This window comes from Ovis canadensis, chromosome 9, assembly GCF_042477335.2.
Source record: "Ovis canadensis isolate MfBH-ARS-UI-01 breed Bighorn chromosome 9, ARS-UI_OviCan_v2, whole genome shotgun sequence".
Taxonomy (NCBI): Eukaryota; Metazoa; Chordata; class Mammalia; order Artiodactyla; family Bovidae; genus Ovis; species Ovis canadensis.
Genome location: NC_091253.1, coordinates 78,058,639 through 78,081,191, shown reverse-complemented (window position 1 = coordinate 78,081,191; position 22,553 = coordinate 78,058,639). Strand labels below are relative to the sequence as shown.

The 22,553-nt window shown below is 40.7% G+C and overlaps 2 protein-coding genes across 3 annotated transcripts in view; one reads left to right on the top strand and one right to left on the bottom strand.

The window, feature by feature from the left end:
* The window catches only part of NUDCD1 (NudC domain containing 1), a 99,548-nt gene extending 88,648 nt beyond the window's left edge, over positions 1-10,900 (bottom strand). Inside the window, exon 1 of the mRNA XM_069600370.1 lies at positions 10,530-10,900. Within this exon, the coding sequence (XP_069456471.1) occupies positions 10,530-10,647 (118 nt within the window). The 5' untranslated portion in view covers positions 10,648-10,900. The remainder of the gene's footprint in view (positions 1-10,529) is intronic.
* Positions 10,901-10,933: 33 nt separating this feature from the next.
* ENY2 (ENY2 transcription and export complex 2 subunit) lies at positions 10,934-20,419 on the top strand. Of its 2 annotated transcripts, none has more exons than XM_069600373.1 (5): positions 10,934-11,111; positions 12,447-12,523; positions 16,298-16,368; positions 17,571-17,645; positions 20,159-20,419. In XM_069600373.1, exons 1-5 carry the CDS (start codon positions 11,106-11,108, stop codon positions 20,233-20,235), a joined length of 306 nt encoding a protein of 101 aa, XP_069456474.1. In that variant the 5' UTR covers positions 10,934-11,105; the 3' UTR covers positions 20,236-20,419. The 2 variants fall into 2 exon arrangements, with proteins under 2 accessions (XP_069456474.1, XP_069456476.1); XM_069600375.1 differs by having other exon boundaries at positions 10,956-11,039.
* The last annotated feature ends 2,134 nt before the right edge of the window (positions 20,420-22,553 follow it).

Here is a 22,553-nt window from a genome sequence, read left to right as displayed (position 1 = left end):
AGCCCAGCGACCAGGAAGAGCGTCTGCTTTTGGGTCAGGTTATCCACTGATGAGCAGCTTAAGGGTAAGTTACCTAACTGTCTACCCTGATTTCTCACCTGTCATAGAAGTGAACAATACTTACCCTATAAGTTATTGACAGGCTTATATTAAAAAACATGATTAGTATTTGCTATATGATGCCTGAGAAGAGTGTTAATTCCTCTGTTCCTCTTCTCCCTTCCAAGGCTAATTCTCACATAGCTGTTGATGACTTCCTTCTCTTCTGCCTCTTCTGGGTCCTTCCTCAGGTTATCTATCTCCTTTTCACTGGCCCCTTCTCCTTCACCTAGTATGTCGAAAACTCCGCCACTCACAAAACACATGAGAAAGGATTCCTCTGCTCTGCACTCAAAGCAGAGCTTTCTTCCGCCCTGTATTTCTCAAACTTCTCTAAATAAACAGTCTATACTCCCATTTTCTCATTATGCTCATGAATCCATTTCAATTTTGTTTCCAGCTCTAACATTCTACAGAAATTACTCTCACTTAAAAACATGTATTGAGCAGCCAAGATGGAATAATAGTGACCAGATTTATTCTTCCCTCAGAAACAATTAGTAAGACAAAATAAATCAGACAAAATTATATAAAACAGTAATTTTCAAGACGTGAGACAACAGGCAACAAAGGACAGTGATCCTTAAGAGATGAGAGACAAATGAGGTCAGCCCTACCATGTACCCCAGCTTGGTGCCCTGACTGAGTGTCCAGCCCCACAGCACAAAGAGGGGCGAGTGAAGCAGAACGTGGCCGACTCCCTGGGTCGAGGAATCTGAACTGAAAAGTCTGGGGAGACCAAGGCAGCTACAGTTCATCAGGCAGAGTATCAGAGAAGACAGCCGCAGAGCAAGCACTCCACAGAGCTGCAGAGGGCCTCTCTCAAATATCCAGCAGACGACTAATGGCACATGTTTGAGGAAACCACTCCAGGCCAGGGAAAGGACCAACTGAAGGGACTAGAGGGAACAGAGATGAGAACTCACACAAGGCTGGGAGCTGCGACCATTCCCATTAGGTAGACCAGAGCAAACTACTAATTCATAGGCAGAATACACAAAACAGTCCTGTCTCAGAGGTGGTGAATAAATCAGCCACAGACTCAGCACGGCTCCAGACTAGGCTAAAAAATAAATTTAAAAAAGCAAGAACCTGGGAAGCTAATGCAATAAATTCAAGTAACTGCATCACAGAACAAAGTTCAAGACGATTTATAAGGATACAATAGAGTAAGATTCACAACTTTTTGCATCCAAGATTACCAGGTTTCCTAAAGAGGAAAGAAAACAAAACCCACAATGAAGAGAATAATCAATCAACAGATGCCAACAGATAATGGTCACAGAAGTTATAATTAGCAGGATAAAACATTACAGTATTGATTAAAGCACATTCCAAATGTTCATAATAACAACTAGAGATATGAAGGATATTAAAATCATTTAAATCAAACTTCTAGAGAGGAAAACTAAGATGAAAAACATACTGGATGGAATTAATGACAGAACAGACACCAGAAAAGAAGAGTAAAACTAAAGGCATGAAAACAGAAACTGTCCAAAATTAAACAAACTTAAGAGACTTCTCTGACGGTCCAGGCTCTGTGCTTCCACTTTCGGAGAAGGTGATGGCACCCCACTCCGATACTTTTGCCTGGCAAATCCCATGGACAGAGGAGCCTGGTGGGCTGCAGTCCATGGGGTTGCAAAGAGTCGGACACGACTGAGCAACTTCACTTTCACTTTTCACTTTCATGCACTGGAGAAGGAAATGGCAACCCGCTCCAGTGTTCTTGCCTGGAGAATCCCAGGGACGGGGGAGCCTGGTGGGCTGACGTCTATGGGGTCACACAGAGTCGGACACGACTGAAGTGACTTAGCAGCAGTAGCAGCAGCTTCCACTTTAGAGGGCACAGGTTGCCTGGTTGGAAAATAAGATCCTGCATGCCACTCAGCATGCCCAAAAACAAACAAAAAACAAAACAACAAAAACAGAAAAAATAAAAAGAGCATTGATGAGCTGGTGTTTTACTTCTCATAATCTAAAAATGGGTTAACGAGGACTTCCCTGCAGGTCCAGTGGTTAAGAATCCAACTGCCAATGCAGGGGACAATGGTTTAATCCCTTATTCGGGAGGATCCAACATGCTGCAAGGCCGCTAAGCCCATGTGCCACAACTGCTGAGCCTGAGCTCTAGAGCTGTGAGCTGCAACTCTTGAGCCCATGGGCTGCAACCACTGAAGCCCATGTACCTATAGCCTGTGCTCCGCAACTAGAGAAAGACAGCAGGCAGCAACGAAGACCCAGCACAGCCAAAAATGAATAAATAAATAAATAATGGGTAACTAGATTCCTTAAAGGAGAAAACAGAGCAGGGGGAAAAAAAAAAAAAAAGAGTAGAAGAAATAATGGCTGAAAACTTGCCAAAACTGATGTAAACTATAAATTCAGGGATCTAGAAAGTTCAGCAAACCCCAAGCACAAGAATCATGAGGAAAACCACATCAACACACACAATATAATCAAACCACTCTAAGTCAGGATGAAAAAGAAAAATCTTAAACACAGCTAGAGGAAAAAGAGATATCATGCATAAAAGAACAAAGGATAACATATGATCTCTCGTGAGAAACAATAAAAGTAGTAAGACATAAGGGTAAAATGTTTTGAGACACACAAAGGCTGAACTATTTCATCACCAGAAGACCCACACTATAAGAAATATTAAAAGTCCTTCAGGCAGAGGAAAATTATACAGGTAACACTATGGATCGACATAAGGGAACAAAGGGCACCAGAAATGGCAACCATATGAGTAAATATGTTAAGATTTTTTCCCCTAATTTTACATCTCTAAGAGGTAATTAACTATTTAAACAAAATGTTGAGCGCCTCAGAACTGATCCTTTCAAATTGTGGTGCTAGAGAAGACTCTTGAGAGTCCCTTGGACAGCAAGGAGATCAAAACAGTCAATCCTAAAGGATATCAACCCTGAACATTCACTGGAAGGACTGATGCTGAAGCTCCAATGCTTTGGCCACCTGATGTGAAGAGCCAGCTCAGTGGAAAAGACCCTGATGCTGGGAAAGAGTGAGGGCAGGAGGAGAAGGGGGTGGCAGAGGCTAAGCTGGTTGGATGGCATCACCGACTCAATGGACATGAGTTTGAGCAAACTCCAGGAGATGATGAAGGACAGGGAAGCCTGGCGTGCCGCAGTCCATGAGGTCCCTAAGGTCGGACACAACTTAAGAGACTGATCAACAACATAAGTTTATAGCAATATGTAAAAGTAAAATGCATGACAATAGCATACAGGAGAGAAATAGAAGTATACTTCTGGTTCTCAAACTATACATGAAATAATAAAATATCATTTGAATGCATCATGTAATAATTTAAAGATGTACATTATTAACCTTAGGGGCATGCCTGGTAGCTCAGTGGTTTAAAAAAAAAAAAAAAAAAAATCTGCCTGCCAGTGCAGAAGACCTGGGTTCGATCCCTGGGTTGGAAAGATTCCCTGGAGAAGGAAATGGAAACCGACTCCAGTACTCTTGCCTGGGAAACCCCATGGACAGAGGAGCCTGGTGGGCTACAAGGGGAGATCACTTCTGCCTTTTTCTTCCTCCCTGTTCCCTAACTAACTCTGGGCCAGATACAGAAAGGAACAAGGGAAATTCTGGGGATGATGGCTAAGTTTAATTTCTTGACTGTGGTAATGACTTCCCAAGTATATACAGACACACATCTAAACTAACTATACACTTAAATATCTGTAGATTATTGTCATTTATATCTCAGTAAAGCTGTTAAACTGCTGCAATTAATATACCAGCAAATTGGGAAAACTCAATAGTGGCCACAGGACTGGCCACATTCCAATCCCAAAGAAAGGCAATGTCAAAAAATTCAAACTACCACACAATTGAGCTCATTTCACATGTAGCAAGTGAAAGTCACTCAGTCGTGTCCAACTCTTTGTGAGCCCATGAACTATACAGTCCATGGAATTCTCTAGGCCAGAATACTGGAGTGAGTAGACTTTCCCTTCTCCAGGGCATCTTCCCAACCCAGGGATCGAACCCAGGTCTCCCACATTGCAGGCGGATTCTTTCCCAGCTGAGCCACAAGGGAAGCCCCACCTGTAGCAAGGTAATGTTCAAAATCCTTCAAGCTAGACTTCAACAATACATGTACCAAGAACTTCCACATGTACAAGCTGGATTCAAAAAAGGTACACGATCCAGAGATCAAATTGCCAACATCCGCTGGATCACACAAAAAAGCAAGAGAGTTTCAGAAGAACATCTATTTCTGCTTCATTGTCTACGATAAAGTCTTTCACTGTGTGTATCACTACAAACTCTGGAAAAGTCTTAAAGAGATGGGAATACCAGAGTACCTTACCCGCCTCCTGAGAAACCTGTATGCACATCAAGAAGCAACAGTTAGAACCAGACATGAAACAACAGAGTGGTTTAGAATTGGGAAAGGAGCATGTCAAGGCTGTGAACTGTGACCCTGCTTATTTAACTTATATGCAGAGATTATCATGTGAAATGCCAGGCTGCATGAACTACAAGCTGGAATCAAGACTGCAGGGAGAAATATTAATAAACTCAGATATACAGTTGACACCACCATCATGGCAGAAAACGGACAGGAACTAAAGGGCCTCTTGATGAAGGTGAATGAGGAGTGTGAAAAAGCTGGCTTAAAACTCAACATTCGAAACTAAGATCATGGCATCCGGTCCCATCACTTCATGGCAAATAGATGGGGAAACAATGGAAACAGCGACAGACTATGTTTTCCTGGGCTCCAAAATCACTGTGGATGGTTACTGCAGTCATGAAATTAAGATACTTCCTCCTTGGGAGAAAAGCTATGACAAACCTAGACAGCATATTTAAAAAGCAAAGGCATCACTTTGCCAACAAAGGTCCATTTAGTCAAAGCTATGGTTTTTCCATCAGTCATATACCAACGTGAGAGTTGGATATTAAAGAAGGCTGAGTGCCAAAGAACTAATGCTTTCAAATTATGGTGCTGGAGAAGAATCCTGTGAGTCCCTTGGACAGCAAGGAGATCGAATCAGTCAATCCTAAAGGAAATTAACCCTGAATATTCACTGGAAGGACTGATGCTGAAACTCCAATACTTTGTCCACCAAAGGTGAAGAGCCAACTCACTGGAATAGATCCTGATTCTGGGCAAGACTGAGGGCAGGAGGACAAGTGGACGACAGAGGATGAGATAGTTAGATGGCATCACTGACTCAATGGACAAGAATTTGAGCAAACTCCTGGAGACAGTGAAAGACAGGGAAGCCTGGCGTGTTGTAGTTTCCATGGGGTCGCAAAGAGTCAGACACAACTGAGTGACTGAACAAAAAAAGCTGTTTAATGTTGTGATATGAAATCATCTATTACTAATCAGTCATGCTTCAGCCCCAGAGATGAAACACTGAAAAAGATGGATACAGGACTCTCAACACAGAATATAGTCTTAGCAGAGAAAACAGACACCAAATGCTGAGAAATTTGATATAGTCTACGAAGAATCAGGTCTATGGAAAAGTACATATTCTAATTTGTACAGATTTTATAGTATAGGTTCTAATAGTCAAGAAAGGAATCTGACTTTCTTGTAAACCAAGATCAAAGAATGGAGTATGAATTAGCTAAGTGAAAATATACACATTTACTGAGTGGAGAGTCTAGGGGGAAAAAAATATATAAGAGAAATGCCCAGAAATGGAATTGCTAGGTCAAAGGGCAGTTTACATTTTATACAAAAGATTTTTATTGCTTAGTTCTTTGAGATAGAAAAAGACAGAGTGACATTTACTGTTTATGCAGCGTCACAAGGGGTAGCATAGTGGGTTTTAGAACAATTACACACTAGTAAAGTAATGCTCAAAATTCTCCAAGCCAGGCTTCAGCAGTACGTGAACCGTGAATTTCCAGATGTTCAAGCTGGTTTTAGAAAAGGCAGAGGAACCAGAGATCAAGTTGCCAACATCCACTGGATCGTCGAAAAAGCAAGAGAGTTCCAGAAAAACATCCATTTCTCCTTTATTGACTATGCCAGAAGCCTTTGACTGTGTGGATCACAATAAACTGTGGAAAATTCTGAAAGAGATGGGAATACCAGACCACCTAACCTGCCTCTTGAGAAATCTATATGCAGGTCAGGAAGCAACAGTTAGAACTGGACATGGAACAACGGACTGGTTCCAAATAGGAAAAGGAGTACGTCAAGGCTGTATATTGTCACCCTGCTTATTTAACTTATATGCAGAGTATATCATGAGAAACGCTGGGCTGGAAGAAGCACAAGCTGGAATCAAAATTGCCGGGAGAAATATCAATAACCTCAGATATGCAGATGACACCACCCTTATGGCAGAAAGTGAAGAGGAACTAAAAAGCCTCTTGATGAAAGAGAGAGGAGAGTGAAAAAGTTGGCTTAAAGCTCAACATTCAGAAAACGAAGATCATGGCATCTGGTCCCATCACCTCATGGGAAATAGATGGGGAATCAGTGTCAGACTTTATTTTTGGGGGCTCCAAAATCACTGCAGATGGTGATTGCAGCCATGAAATTAAAAGATGTTTACTCCTTGGAAGAAAAGCTATGACCAACCTAGATAGCATATTGAAAAGCAGAGACATTACTTTGCCAACAAAGGTCCATCTAGTCAAGGCTATGGTTTTTCCCGTGGTCATGTATGGATGTGAGAGTTGGACTGTGGAGAAGGCTGAGTGCCGAAGAATTGATGCTTTTGAACTGTGATGCTGGAGAAGACTCTTGAGAGTCCCCTGGACTGCAAGGAGATCCAACCAATCCATTCTAAGGGAGATCAGCCCTGGGTGTTCTTTGGAAGGAATGATGCTGAAGCTGAAACTCCAGTACTTTGGCCACCTCATGCAAGAGTTGACTCATTGGAAAAGACCCTGATGCTGGGAGGGATTGGGGGCAGGAGGAGAAGGGGACGACAGAGGATGAGATGGCTGGATGGCATCACCGACTCAATGCACATGAGTTTGAGTGAACTCCAGGAGATGACAACGGACAGGGAGGCCTGGCGTGCTGCGATTCATGGGGTTGCAAAGAGTCAGACGCGACTGAACTGAACTGAACAACACATAAGACAAGAGAATAAAACTCAATGCTCTGAGCTCTTCGAGTCCAGACACCCCAACTTCATTCTCACATCCCAACTGCAGAGCTTCACACACCACAGGTGCCTGCCAACAGTTTGTTGCATTAATATGAACCCCCTGGGCTGGTTATAAAAGAAATCAAACCATCAGGAGGAGCAGCTCAATCATCTCACACTCTCTCTAAAAATGGCAGTTTTTAAAAGAATTAACCTCTCCTTCATCGTCCTCAAGTAATTCTTAATGAAAGCTCCTCATGTGAACTACTGCAAAGCCTCCAAACTGGTCTCCCTGTCTCCACTCCCCTCATCGTCCAAACTCAATCTCCTAGAGCCTAGGAGTGAGCTTGTTGTGGTTTAGTTGCTAAGATGTGTTTGATTCTTTTGCAAACCCATGGACTGTAGCCTGCCAGGTGCCTCTGTCCATGTGATTTCCCAGGCAAGAATACTAGAGTCAGTTATCATTTCCTCCTTCAGGGGATCTTCCCGACCCAGGGATTGAACCCATGTCTCCTGCATTGGCAGGCAGATTCTTTGCCTCCAAGCCACGGGGGAAGCCCCAAAGAGTAAACTATTCAATCCCCAATTTAGCGATTTCCCTTCTCTACTTAAGACCCTAATGTAAATGACATCTCATCACCTCCACCTGTGCATCCCAAACAATAATCTAAGACCAACACTGGTGAAATGAGGGAGAAAAAGAATATCTTAGTTTTTTCAGTCAATGTACTCAAGAGGAATATTTATTGTGACAGTTTGCTTCCTGCTTTTTTCATGTCAAAATATCCTTCTGATTATGAAAAGGTGGGTGAGGACATGACAGTTTTTAAGAAACAGCTCCACTAAGGAAATTTAAAAGCTGGTAAATCTAAGACAGCTGAGCTTTACTTTGTAATTGCCCATGGAAAAGTCTGGGAAACACTGACTCACAGGATAAAAAAAAGCCAAAGATAAAAAGTGCCTTCACCTATCTAAATCTTCTCACTCTCCCAGCAGATTTTTTTTGCTCCTGCAAAACAGCACTGCAGTAGTGCCCTTCATAGAGTCTAATTGTTTCCCCTTTGCTCAGGCTTTCCCAGGAATGGAATGACCTCAATAACTTCTCTTCTTCATTCAGTGTACTGAGTATCAACTATGCCAACCACTGTCTCTACAGAGTGAGCACTGAGCAAAAGAGAAACACCACGGGAGGTGGAGGAAACAAATATCAAATAAACAAAGAATTAAAAACTATAACAAGTACTGCCTTAAAGAGAATGGAATGAAGGTGCCCAAAATCGAAAGCAGGAAGACTCGTCAGCAAGGTACTATAGTTCACGTGAGAGATATCAATGATTTGGAGCAGGGTAGAGGCATGGAGAAGACAAGATCTTGAGTTGACAGGCTTTGCTGAGAAATTGAATAGGAGATTATCTCACTGTCCCTCACTGTGCACACTGTTGAACCATGGTAGGCAAAGCATGAGCAGGGATGATGGAAGAAAACTCAAGGAGCTGTAGGAATGGCAGACACGTTTACTGTCTCCTGACTGGCACAGCAGCCATAGAAACAGACACACTATTTTCTCCTCTCATGGTTGACCCAGTGGACACAGCTATAACGCAGCCGCAAAGGCTTCTCAGGTGGTGCTTATACGGGGCACTGAACGTGCACAGTACAATAAATGATCTCAGCTGTTACATAACTACGTATTCACAAAACGTGGGGCAAGAGCGAGAGGTCGTGGGGCGAGAGCCTGACCACTGCTGATTTGCTGATCTTGGCTAATTTGCTCTTTCCCCGTAGAGATTAAAAAAAAAAACAAAACAAGAAATACACCAAAGATGACTAAAGCACAAACGACTATGTCGACCTGCATTAGAAGTCTTCCCATACATACCCACTCTGTGCTTGATTATACTACTTGCTTTGGCCAGTGGAACAACAGCAAACTTACTGAGAGCAGAGCCTGAAAAACCTCTTGTGCACTGCTTGTCTCTTGGAATAAGCCTGTGGCAGCCTGCTGGATGAGAGACCACATGGAGGAAAACCAAGAGGAGAGCATCTGAAACCATCTTACAGCAGCCTATAGCCAGAGAACCGCAAATGTATGAGAAAGCCAAGTCATGACTAGAACCACCTAGCTAACCTGTAGACTTATAAGCACTAATAACTGCTTATTGTTTTGAGCCACTGAGTTTTGAGGTGGTTTTTTAATGCAAGGCTAATTAACATGGAGTTATCATTTATTTATGTAAGGTGGGAGAAAGGGAATGAAAAGAAATAGCAAGCTCATTTTCTCTTACCCGGATCAACTCCTACCTATTCTTTAAAGCCCAACTGAGATATCAACTCCCTCATCTAGACGCTTTCCTAGATGTCTCTGGCTGGATTAAGAAACATGGAGACACCATTACTGTTCTGTACATATCCTGATCACTGCCTTACCACATCCTCTTGTAATTATCGGCTTATATCTTTCTTCCTAGCTAGACAATAGCAACTTTACATTACTGTATCATATTCATCTTGATTGTATCAGCATGTAACATAAAACAGGCTCTCGAGAGGTTGCTGAGTTGGTATAATTTATACATTAAATGAATAAACACTTACTTGATACTATAAAACCTATTAACTCTATCGCTCAAAGTATGATCCACTGACAACATGAATCAGAATCAGCAGGGCGGTGTATTAAAAATGCAATTTCTGGGCTCTTTATCGTCAACAAAAATGCCACTCGTTACATTGTAAAAACACGGATGATTATTCCCGCCACCGACAGATAAACAAAAAAGTAGTAGAAGTGTGGGTACTAAACCAACTAGTCTCCAATTTTTTCTCGAGCTGTAATCTACGACAGTCCTCAATCTGACAGCCTATAACTGCAATAGAGTTTCTCTTCTAAGAACTGGGTCTCAGCCAGAGTACAAGAGCAGAAGATCTTCCAAAGAGGTGTGGCTTCTCAACGCACACAGAGGATGCTCCAACAGCACAGCCTGTCCTGAGCACTCTCTGCAGCAGGGATCAGACCAGGACCGACAGGCGGCGTGGCCTAGACAGTACCCCAGGCCGGCTCTCGGAGCCCGGGCAGCAGAGCTGAGGGCGGAACCCACGGCCCTGCTACGCCAGAGCCACTCGAAGGCGGCTCCCTTGGGGGTCGGGGATAGGCGTCATTCTCCAGAGAAAGCCATGGTAAACCCCAGCCCGGCTTGACCGTGAGGAAAGCCACAGTCGCCTGGCTAACCGAAGTCAAAAAAGAGGAAAATGCAGGATGGGTCGCGCCGAAGGAAACCGAAAGGTGAACGGAACCGAGTGCGAGAGGGTGCCGCCGCTTCCCACCTGCGTCAAGTTCCAGCTGGTAAGAGGGCAGCGGCTCGAGGGAGAGCTTGTAACCCTCGAAGCGGGGATCCAGCAGAGGTCTCTTCACCCGCAGGGAGCAATTAGCAGCCACCTCCATTGCCTTCCAGGGGCGCAGCGTGAGAATTAGTAAAGCTCTCGTTGAAAGGTCCGCGCTTCCCTGGTAGCACTGTGGCTTGGAGGCGGCGTGGTTCTCATCCCAGAAAACACTGCGGCGTAACCTGCCGTCTGGGAAATGTAGTGCCCACGAGAATGTTGCCTCTGTTGCATGCTGGGATATGTAGTCTTTCGGGAACTCAATACCCGTACGACAGAAGGATCTGGACTCTCTTACCCAGAAGGCTGAGCGACAAGGAGGCGGCCCGCGCTGGTTAAATTCTCACTTTATAGGCAGGGTGGCGAGACCCCGCCCCGGAAATGCGTGTGCTAGCTTTCTGTGTGCTTAGGTGCCCGAGCTACTGAGGGTCTAGGTCCGGGCAGCCGAAGAGTGTGGTAGGTAACGGTCGTCAGCGCAAGGGTCATTTCGTCGCTGGGAAGGGACGGCCCTCGCCCGCGGTGATGGTGGTGAGCTATGCCCGTGGTCCTCAGGGCCGGGACCCGGGCCCAGCCCAGGCTCCTTTCGATGTGCTGTCTTTCGTTAGCTTCCCCGACCCGCACTCGCGGGCCTGTAGGGCTCTCCGACAGGGCGTGCTACCGGAGTTGGCCTGAAGCCAGTCTTCGCTTTGTTTTCTGGCTCCTCCCCTCCCGCCTCTCCCGCTGTCTCCGCCCTATTCTATTTTCCCAAAGAACGTCTGAACTGGGAGGGATCCCCTAGCGCCCTTGTTTTACAAGTGAGAAAACTGAGGCCTTTTAAGAACTGACTTGTCCAAGGTCACTATCCGTAGTGTCGGGACGAAGGCAAAATTAAGTTCAGTGTTCTAGGGAAGGTACTGACTGGAGATCTTAGTGTTATTTTGAAAATGTTAGCCTGCAACTGCAAAAGCAAACATATACTAGTTCTTTCTCAACCTCTCCTTTTTCCTGTTGCATTTTTTAAAAAAACACAACTCTGAAAACTCACCGCCACTCTCAGTTTTCTTATAGGCGGCAAATTGGGAGACAACAAAAGTTCTCAAGTTAGTGACAGATAAGCCCAAATAAGTAGGGTAACGTTGGCTTATTCCAAGTTTTACAACTTAACCTTCCTCTTACTTTTACACCGTTTTGGTTGTTTATTTTTACTGAAAATTGAGGATTTTCTAAGTTAGGAATTTATTTGAGATTTCTTTTTTCTTTATCCCAACCTGCAAGTTTTGATAAAGAACATACCCACACACAGCTACTTTGGTGGTTGGAATTCTGTACATCCTAGTGAAAAGTAAAGCGCTTAAGAGCCTTATCTGGAAATTTTGTCACCAACCGTACTTAATCTTTTATTGATATTCAGGTTATATAGCTTCCCCCAAATTTTGAATGCATTTAGTTAAGAGGCAGAAATGATTAGCAGGGGTCACAGTATCTGAGTTCATTTTTCTATCTTGGTTCCTCAGTTTCCTCATCTGTAAAATATAAACTGTGTTAATACTACTTACATAAAAGAATAAGATCTGGGAATTAAATGAGATAAAAACACATTAGTTCAGTGCCAGGCACATATGCATTTAATAAATGTACAGTAATTGTTGTTATCCAAAGACTTATTAATGAAGGGTACATGGGAGGGGAATTGTAAAGTTCATCATTATGACTTCTTGGGAAACAGTAAATAATATTGAGAGTAATGACATTATCAACACATTGTTGAAATTTATCACCCCTTCAGTTGATAGAATGTTACCTGTGTTGAGGTGCTAGCCTAGAGGATTTAGAAGACAATGCTTTGTAAGTGTTCTATATCTGAAAATACATGTTGATGTTCAGGTTAGCAAGATGAACAAAGATGCGCAGATGAGAGCAGCGATTAACCAAAAGTTGATAGAAACTGGAGAAAGAGAACGGTAAGTAATAGATTGTGTTAATAAACTACATTTAACATCTTTAAACTATAATTTTGTTATATTACAAAGAATCTAGTTACCAAGTAACAATACTGATGTTAGTAGAAATAATTACAGAAAATTGAGATTATCCAAAACTTCAATTCCTAACATCAATTTAAAAAAAAATGTTTAGGTCTGTTAAATATGGCAAGACTTGGAAGGAAGTGAATCATGTATATACAAAGATGAACAGGAAATGACTCTCTCAAAAAATGTATAAACTAAAGGAGAAGAAAAATACATACCCAAATAACTGCTGTTGGAGATAAAATGTTGTCCAGTTTTTAAGAGAGTCTACATAATGGAACCAGTTTCAGTTACCAAGCTCTCACATCCTCAGAGTGCATTTGCTGTTTTTACTCTCTGAAATATTCTTCTTTCCCCCAACCTTTAGCTAATTCGATGCTCATTACCAGGTTTTAACTTAAATATCATCTCTTCTAGGAATCTGTTAATTCCCAAATACCTTGTTCTATCATAGCATTTAATCACTTTGTATTATACTGGCCTACTTTGCTAGTTTGTATAAGTAGAATCTGAGTTTCTCCACAGCAGAAACTATACCCAGCATCATACCTAGCTCATAATTGGCCAAGTAAACATCTGAGGAATGAACAGGTTTGAAAGTGCAGAGGAGAGGCTAAAGAATCAAAAAAGGCTTCCAGGAGCAGGGTGATAAATTGTATGAGAGAAACCTAAGAGGGAACTTTCAGTTTCTACCTGGAGATTAAGATGATCAGTGAAGTCTCCCAGAATGGTGAAGTCTTCCAGAATGGTGGAAGTGTTACGTCACCTGGGAGAGACGAATTAGTGGTTCCCCAGCACAGTAAAAGAGAAAGGACAGTCTGGGCAGATGGAAACAAATATGCAAAGTCAAAGAAATTTGTTCTAATATGATAATATTCTGGGAGAACTGTGCAATTAAAATGTGAAAGACAGTGGACAGGAGAAATGTGGTTTTTGTATAATCAGAAATCTTTCCATTAAAAAGGATGAGAAACTAGCTCAACTAATGGAAATGTATAATATCGTGTAACTGAAAGTCTAGGGTTTGAAGGTGCTTCAGGCACCACTGGGTCGAGTCTCTCAAAAATTGTCACCAAGAATATGTCTTTATCTTCCCGTCTCATATCTGCTTTCCTCTGTTGGCTTTATTTTCCAGAAGGCACTATGCACAAGGTGGCAGGAATTAGGAGCTCAAATTTTACATCTCCAGCTAAAACTATCTTTCTCCTAGTAGTTTCAGCAATGTACTTAACTTGGTTACATCCTTGTTCAGTAATAGGCCATTCATGATGCACCTGGCCTAGCTCACATTTCCATTGCTAGAGCCCCTACCCAGATTTCTTACACCAGAGTTGTAGAGTGTTTTTGCTGTCAAAGAAATGGCAGAAAAATAGGTGGTAGGTTTGCAAAAACATTTGTTGGCTTATCCTTTGGTGGTGGGAGGCATTAAAAAATTTTAAGAGGCTGACTAGATCGTGTTACACTTTAGGAATGTTATTTTGGCAGTGTGAAGGAGATTTGAAGGACTAAAGATAGATTGAGAAGATAATATCAGGCGAAAAGTAAAATGGCAAAAAAGGAAAGAACTTACAGTTTGTTTGGTTTTTTTTTAAGTAAAATCAACAACCCTTGATATGAGGAATGAGGAAGAAGAAAGCCTCTAGAACAGTGCCTTGGGAAACCAAGAGGGTAGTATTGCCAGTAATGGCTGTAGGGGATTATGTATTATTGTTTTTCATTTGTCTTCATTCACGTAGCTTTAAGTTACTGAGTTTCTACCATTTGCCATGTCCTGTTAAGGTCTGAAGATACAATAGCGAACAAAATGAAGCCTGTTCTTTTATACTGCTTACATTCTAATGGAAGGAGACAGAAAATACATGTGCAGTGTGTCAGATGGTGAGGAGTTCTAGAGGAAAAATAAAGCAGAGAATAGTCAGGTGTGTTATAGAAAGGAAAAAAAGTGGACCTCACTGATAAAGAGATCAGAAAGATTTGAGGGAGTGGGGAGACTCATTGCCATGGTCCTGAGACAGCTTGCCTGGCTTTTTTCTTTTTCTTTGGCCACGTTTCACACGCCTTTGGGACCTCAGTCCTTCGTCCGGGATGGAACCCAGGGCCCTGCAGTGAAAGCACTGCGTGCTAATAACTGCACTGCCAGGACATTCCTTGCCTGGCCTTTTGAGGAACCCATGGAAGCCACGGAGACTGAGTCAGTTGGGTAAGGGAGAGAAACAGTAAGGTCAGAGACATCGCTGGGGAGGGGGCAAACCATGCAGAGTCTCCTAGGCTCTGGTAAAGACTGGAAATTGCATTTTGGGTAAACTGGGAGTTCCCTGGAGGGTTTTGAGCAGGGAGAGGAGAAGGAAGTGCACAGGGGAAGTGGCAGGGGAACAAGTCAGCAGGCTGTGGCAGCAGTCCAGTCAAGAGAAGATGGTGGCTCAGACTAGTAATGGCAGAGGTGGTGAAAAGCATTTGAATTTCAGGTATATATTTAAAAACTGGAACCAGTAGGATGTGCTTATAGATTGGATATTAGTGTTATCAAAATTACTGAGTGAAGGCGGCGGCCAGGGTTTCTAGCCTGAGCACCAAGATGAATGGAGTTGCCTTTCTGGTAAGAACAGCTTGAGGTGGAAGAGAAGCAAGAGTTGGGTTTTGGCCCTATTAAGATTAAGTGACTTAATTAAACATCAAGATGGAAATGTCATGTAGTGGATGTTAGGAATATTGAAAAAGAAGCAGTTTGGCTTGTGACTCAACATGTTTAAGCTGAGAAATGAGATGATTTAGGATGAAGATTGAGGCTTTTTAACAGTAGGTTTTGCAGTAGGTTTTTTGCACCCATGATGTCATCAGTTTTAATACATACCATTATTTTTTTAACCATTAAGAAAATAAAATACTGCCAATTAAATTATGATAGGCCAATGACTGGATTGTTAAAATATGGGAAAGTACAGACTTAGAATTAATGAAATACCATAGTTAATGTAGTAACTAAAGTTCTTCCCTGGTGGCTCAGACGGTAAAGAATCTGCCTGCAACACAGAAGACGTGGATTCGAACCCTGGGTTGGGAAGATCCCCTGGAGAAAGGAATGGCTATCCACTCCAGTATTGTTGCCTGGAGAATTCCATGGACAGAGGAGCCTGGCAGGCTACAGTCCATGGGGTCACAGAGAGCCCGACATGACATGACTGAGCTACTAACATATAACATAGCTAATGTATAATTTAGAAGGGTAATAAGAAAAAGGGAGGGGGGAATCTATACGGTTGAGATATAATGGGGCAGTAAGATAATTAACAGTTAAGAATTTGTAGTTAAAGAATGGATTCTGGGGTTTGAAGCTTTCAAAAGTACAGCTGCTTCAAACTCAACTAATACCCTTTTGAAGTTGTACAAACCCCACAATATTCCTGTTGGTGGAGGGAGGTAGAAAGTGTGTTAAGAAGGCCCAAGTAGGGTTTCTTAAGTATTGTGTCCCATCCACTTGACTGAATTTTATTGATGATGAAAATGAAGCTCAGCATTTAAATGACTCACATAAGATCAAAGAACTTTTTAGTGATAGAACCAAGATTAGGCCATGTTTAAATTAAAAGTTTTGTAACCAGAAGGCAGGGGATTTTTCATTGAACAGTGAAGCTTTGCTTCAAACATTCCTGTCTAAGATACTGTACTCTGCTGTAGTTTAATTTGGAAACACTTCTTTTTTAACAGCCTCAAAGAGTTGCTGCGAGCTAAATTAATTGAATGTGGCTGGAAGGATCAGTTGAAGGCACACTGTAAAGGTAATCAGTTTGATTTAGAAGATAAGCTAATTCCATTGCTCTCAACTGTGTGAGTCTGAAATTCACTAGTGAATTATAATCAGTATTTTAAAATGCATTGAGTGCTCAAGCATAGTTTTACACAAATAGAAAATTGAACCATGTGGTACAGACTGCTTGCACTGAGTGATCATATGTATACCTGTTCTTAAATTTTAGAAATGTTTCTTTGTGTTTCTCTTAAAACAATTGAGGCAAGATTTCCTCTGGCATGAAATATCCCACCTTTCTCAGTGTGCCTACTGGAAGTGAAACATTAGTGATTCCTAGTCAGTTTTTCTTAATAACATGTTAAGCATGTTATGGCTGGCAGACTTATAGAAATTTTATCTCCTGTCTTTAACAGTGTTATTTTTGAAAAAAATCATCTATAAAAGCTCTTAGAAAATTACTTCTATTTTTTAAATTATAAAGTGGAAGCTTGTTAAATTACTGGGTATTGATGATGATGCCATTAGCTATATTCCACAAGTCACTAAGGTGAGCCTCTGTCCTTTCTGGCTCAGCTTTTGGCATGATGGAATTCTGGAGATTTATAATGAATTCTCATTGTAATGGTTTCTACAAATGATAATAGAGACTTTATATCATTAATCCAAAGAGGGCAATGTGCCAAATTAACAAAAGCGTAGACTTCAAGCTCAAATAGACCTTTGTGTAAGACTGGAGCTGGATTTCAAGTCGTGTTTGAATGAGTTATTTAATTTTTAAGCGTCACTTGCCTCACTTTCAAAGTGGGAAAAATGCCCAGGCCATTAGATAATTGTGAATATTAAATATTGCAAAGCACCCAGCACTTAATAGGGGTCCAGTAAGTGTTAACTCCTTTCCTCCTCCTCCTCCTCCTCTTGGTCCAGCATAGAGAAGAGAAAGGAGCAAAGGAGTTGTTCCATATTTTAATTTTGGGCAATTTGAATTTACAGTTCAAATTCATTCTACTTATTACAACTATTTGTCTTACGTTTTGAATCTGGTGAATACATGCTGTGTTTAAGGTTGAACTAAATCTTCATTAGAACGAAAAAAAGAAGTATCCTCTTTTTTTTTTTTTTTTAAAGACCAGTCTGGACTCTAAAAACATGATCTTAACCCTTCCTCTATGAAAATCTTTCTTACAGATAATGATTTTAAATGATATGATTTGTTTTTTGCTTTTGCATAAGAGGTAATTAAAGAAAAGGGACTAGAACACGTTACTGTTGATGACTTGGTGGCTGAAATCACACCAAAAGGCAGAGGTAAGGAATACAAATTGTGTGAAAGGAAATGTGGGCTAAGACATGATTTGTTTTCTCTTTTGCTGGTTCAGGTTTTCTTTTTTTTTAACAAGGAAAAGCACTCTTTCTAAAATTATGTGGGTATACTTACATCTTCTCTTTGGGAAGAGTTATAGTTGTCTCGCCAACTTTCTTGCACAGTTTTGAGTAACGAGGTATAAAATGTTTTGTACTCTTAAAACAATATACACATGTAAGTTGATATGGTTGTTAAACCAGATAATTTCTAAAACTTGGGATTTTTTTTTTAGAGGCAAATATTACCGGAAGCTAGGATTTGTTAAGTTTAGCCTTATGTGTCATAGTTCAGCATTTTACACCAGCCCCTGAGTCATTGCTCGCTTTCCTTATTAAAAATAAACAAAGTTGTCTTCTTGGATGTCTAATTAAGAATCTGGTAGCTCCATAAGTAACTTCATGATTGGGTAATTCTTGTTTAAGACTCACACTGCAGCTGCCTTCTTAATTTCTCTCTTTAATTCCTTGTTAAGAGAAACCAAAAGAAACAGCGGAAATATGTTAAGTCTGCATGCAGTAATTAGGTGTAACTAGATTATTTTCATTCGAGGAAGGCGGTAGGGGGTGGTTGTGGTTACAAGTGGAAGCAGGTAAACTAGATAGCCCATTCGTAGTTTCCTCACACAGAAAAAGTAAGAAGAGCTGAAGTGTGAAAAGCAAATCACTTTACAGTTACTGCCAGAGAATACTAGGCCCTGAACTGCTACCACCTGGAGAGAGCTGCAGCACCCCACGGTCCTGTCCAGCCATCTTTCAAAACAGAACTTTGTCGGTCAATCATAGTTCAGGGAGGGGGCAGTATTTATTGCCCTCCCCAGGGATTTATATTTTTAAATAAATTTCTATATTTTGTTTCTACTTTTCTTCTGTAATTTATGCTTAATCTGTTAACATTTAAGAAGTAAATCTGTTAACAGGGTAGAAATTATCTCTGCGTTTCCTTCAGTGCTTTTGTGTTGGATATTTCAATCCCTTATAGCTCCCCTGCTAGAGAATTAGCAAAAAAGAAAAGTAAAAATAAATCTTTTCTTTTTATTGTTAAGAAAGTATTTTTTTAATTAACATTTTTAATGTCAGTTCTGTGAACTTTATACAGCTGTATGGATTCGTTCTAAAAGACTCCCTCAAGCTATTCCTTTATAGTCACACCTCATCCGTAACCCCAAGGCAGCTGATCTGTTCTCAGTCATCATAATTTTGAGTAAAAGTATATTTAATATACATATTGATCACATTTCCAGTGGACTTAATTATGTAGTCCTTATTTCTCAGCAGGTTTATACTAAATTTATAAAGAGGAGTATCTGTCTTATTTGATTTCTATCATTTGTGGAATTTTTTGTAGAAATATTGAACTATATATGAAGATTTCATTTCCTCTGGATTCAAGCAAATAACATTAGAGGTTAAAGTTAATTCCTTCTTGTCCTTATTTATTAGTAGCCAAAAAGGGGGGAAATAGTGTAGATTTAATAACTGACATTTAATATTAAGTTTCAAGGATCAGGGCTTCCCCCCTGCCCCCTTGCCCCCCGCCTTTTTTTTTTTTTTTGGCTGTGCCTTGCAGCTTCTAGGATCTCAGTTCCCCAAGAAGGGAATGGACCTGGCCCAAATGGTAGTGAAGCCTGTGCTCCTAACCACTAGGCCACCAGGGAACTCCCATTTCCCTATTTTTGGTTTAATATTCAGAGTAGATAATATAGTCAGTCACATGATTCAAGATTTGAAACATGAACATATGACAGAAACAACTGTTGCTGAAGCTCTTGCATCTTTGTTGATTCAAGAGGATATATGCATTTATTTTAATACAGTATCACCAAATTATCTCCCCAAATATGCTGTATCAATTTATTCTCCCACCAGCCAATGTAACAGGGCCAGTTTTCCCTCGGTCTTGCCAATACATATATTGGTGAGCTTTGGATTTTAGCCAATCTGATTGGTAAAAATATGCTCTCAGAATGATAGTTTTAATTTTCATTTCTGTTGTGAGGTTAAATTCTTTTGACATTCAAGAACTCTGTGCTTCTCCTTTCATCATTTTTCTGTAAGCCTGCTGATCTTCTTCCTATCAAGTTGAAGAAATTGTATAGTAGAGAGATTACCCTGTTTTTGTAAGAGTGCTTTCTCCTTTTTTTGTTTGATTTTAACCAGGCTTATTAAGTTGCATTTGAATCAGATTTAGCAATCTTTTACAGCCTCTCTTTCAGAAAGGCCTTTTCTATTCCTTGTGTAAAGAATTTTCACATGTGCAGTATATTTTTAGGTATTGGATAGTTCTTTCAAACAATAAATTTCAAATATATTTTATTTTCTCAGATGTCTTTTTTTTTATTATTGAAGCATGAGAGTTATGAATTTTCACTTGGTAATCCTAAATAAAATACCAGATCTCAAATTGATAAATATTAATTGGAATCATCTTACTCTTATGTTTTTATTTTATATTTCAGCCCTGGTACCTGACAGTGTAAAGAAGGAACTCCTACAAAGAATAAGAACATTCCTTGCTCAGCATGCCAGCCTTTAAGATTGAATTAGATTGTGTTGTTTTGTGGTTTTATTTCTAAAGTAAAACTTGCCATAAATTAGGAATCAATTTCCCAAAATAAAATCCTTTTTTGTATGATGGTATACAGTTTTCAGTAATGATGTATACATTGTATTGATTTTTTTCCCTAAATGTGTTATTTTAATAAATATCTCATGAATGAGTTTGAAGTTTCCTTGGATTTTGGAATAAATGGGACTTTATTAATAATTCATCAGATTTGTTGAGAGAAAAGTCAGCAATTAATACAGTTTAAGTGTTAAGTATGTAAATGTTAAGTAAGCACATCTCTGTACTAACAGTTTAGGAGAAGTCAGCAGCCTCTTCTGATTGTTTGGATGTAGTATATGCTTCTTTTGAATCCCTATATTTTATAATATATGTCCCATCTTGTACTATGGATACCTTATTTCTTATTTGTTATAAACGCTGAGGGTTAGGACTGGGTCTTACTCATCTTTATGTGCCTTCCTTATTCCTCAAAGAATTTACCATCTTACTGGAAGAGAGAACATTTGCAAAGTGGCTCCATACCAAGCTCCTCTCATATACTCTACTCATCTGAACTTTGAAAACAGAAACTAAATTGCATCCCCACATACTAAGGTCAAGAACGAACTAATGGGAAATAATCTCCACCCATAGCTTTACTCTGACATCAAGATTGCCAAATCCATGGACTTTTGTCTGTTCTTATGTGAGCTCTGCTGGAAAATGAGAATGTTGACCATCCTGCCACTTGGACCTCTTCCCACTTCTCACGTTGTTTAGACCTCCCACTGGAACCTCCTGTTTCTTGTGGATACCTTTCGCTATATGGAACTTTAAATAATGATGTTTCTTAGTGCTCCCTCTGGGCCCTCTGCCTAATGATATGATTTCCTGGGCAGATCCCAGGAAACTTGGGTCGGACCATGGCTTCAAATACTAACACTGATAAATGGTAAACTGCATCTCCAACCCAGCCTCAGGATCCATATACTCAACTGCTATGGATCAGCTTCCTTGAATGTTCCATAAACACCTCAAACTGACCACACCTAAGAGTGATTTTTTTTCCTCTAGTAACTGCCCATACTGTGTTTCTATTCTCTCTGAATGATTCTCCCAGACATACAGATTACCTGAAAGTGTTAGTTGCTCAGTCGTGTCCGACTCTTTGCAACCTCATGGACTGCAGCCCACCAGCCTCCTCTGGGATTGTCCAGGCAACAATGCTGGAGTGGGTAGCCACTCCCTTCTCCAGGGGATCTTCCCGATCCAGGGATTGAACCTGGGTGTCCTGCATTGCAGGCATATTCTGTACCATTTGAGCCACCAGATTACTTCAACTTGTTAAAACACTGATTCTGAAGGTAAGGAATATCGCACAAGATTGTGTATTTCATACAGGCTTCTCTAACGTGCTCATGCTGCTAATCAAGGCCATTTTGAGTGTCACAAGATTGTAAACTGTCAACTACCTGCCTTCTTAGGCCCTCTTGAGTTCAAGCCCAGATTACTGCAGTAGGCTCTTAATATTTCTTTGCTTCAGTTGCTCCATGCCTCCTCCAATATATCTTCCACGTTACTGCCTAAGTGACCTTGCTATAAAATTCAAGCCTGGTCCATTTTTATTCCCCTACTGGAAATTTCTCAGTGGGTAAAGTTCAAGCTCAGCCATATCACCTAGGCTCCTCTTGAACTGCCATTTACTTATTTCTCTGGTTAAGAGTCCCAAAAAGTGCCAAGTTGCTATATCTAATAGAGTAGAAAATTCACCAAACTGGGTAGCCCTCCTACTTAACTCATTCCTACTTGCCTTTCCGAATTCAGCTTCTTGTTACCAAAATATTCTGATGTTTCTTGCTCTGTTTCGATTCCCTACCACTTTTTCTATGAGAAGCACCTGTTCTGAGTTCAACACAGTGGTTTTCCAACTTGAGCATGCAACTCCTGGAGGGGAAAAAACATGACTATTTTGTATGATATTTACTTGTGGGTGAATGGACAAAGCAATTAACACATGAATGAACTAGTGAACAAACATGGGAGCAAAAAAGGAAGGTAACAATACGGTTGAGTGCAGTTGAGGAAAGAAAGCATTCATGTTAATTTTTGGATCATGCTCTAGAGATACAAATTTCTGATGAGTTTATGTTTTAAGTGTAGTCATTGAACAAACTGGACTTAATTATGAAAATTTGAGTCCAAGGCACACAAAATCATAAAACTACCTGAAAAGATTTTGTTTCACTTCTTATAAAGCAATGATCCAAAGCAATGATAGTTATATTCACCAGTATGCTACCAATTAT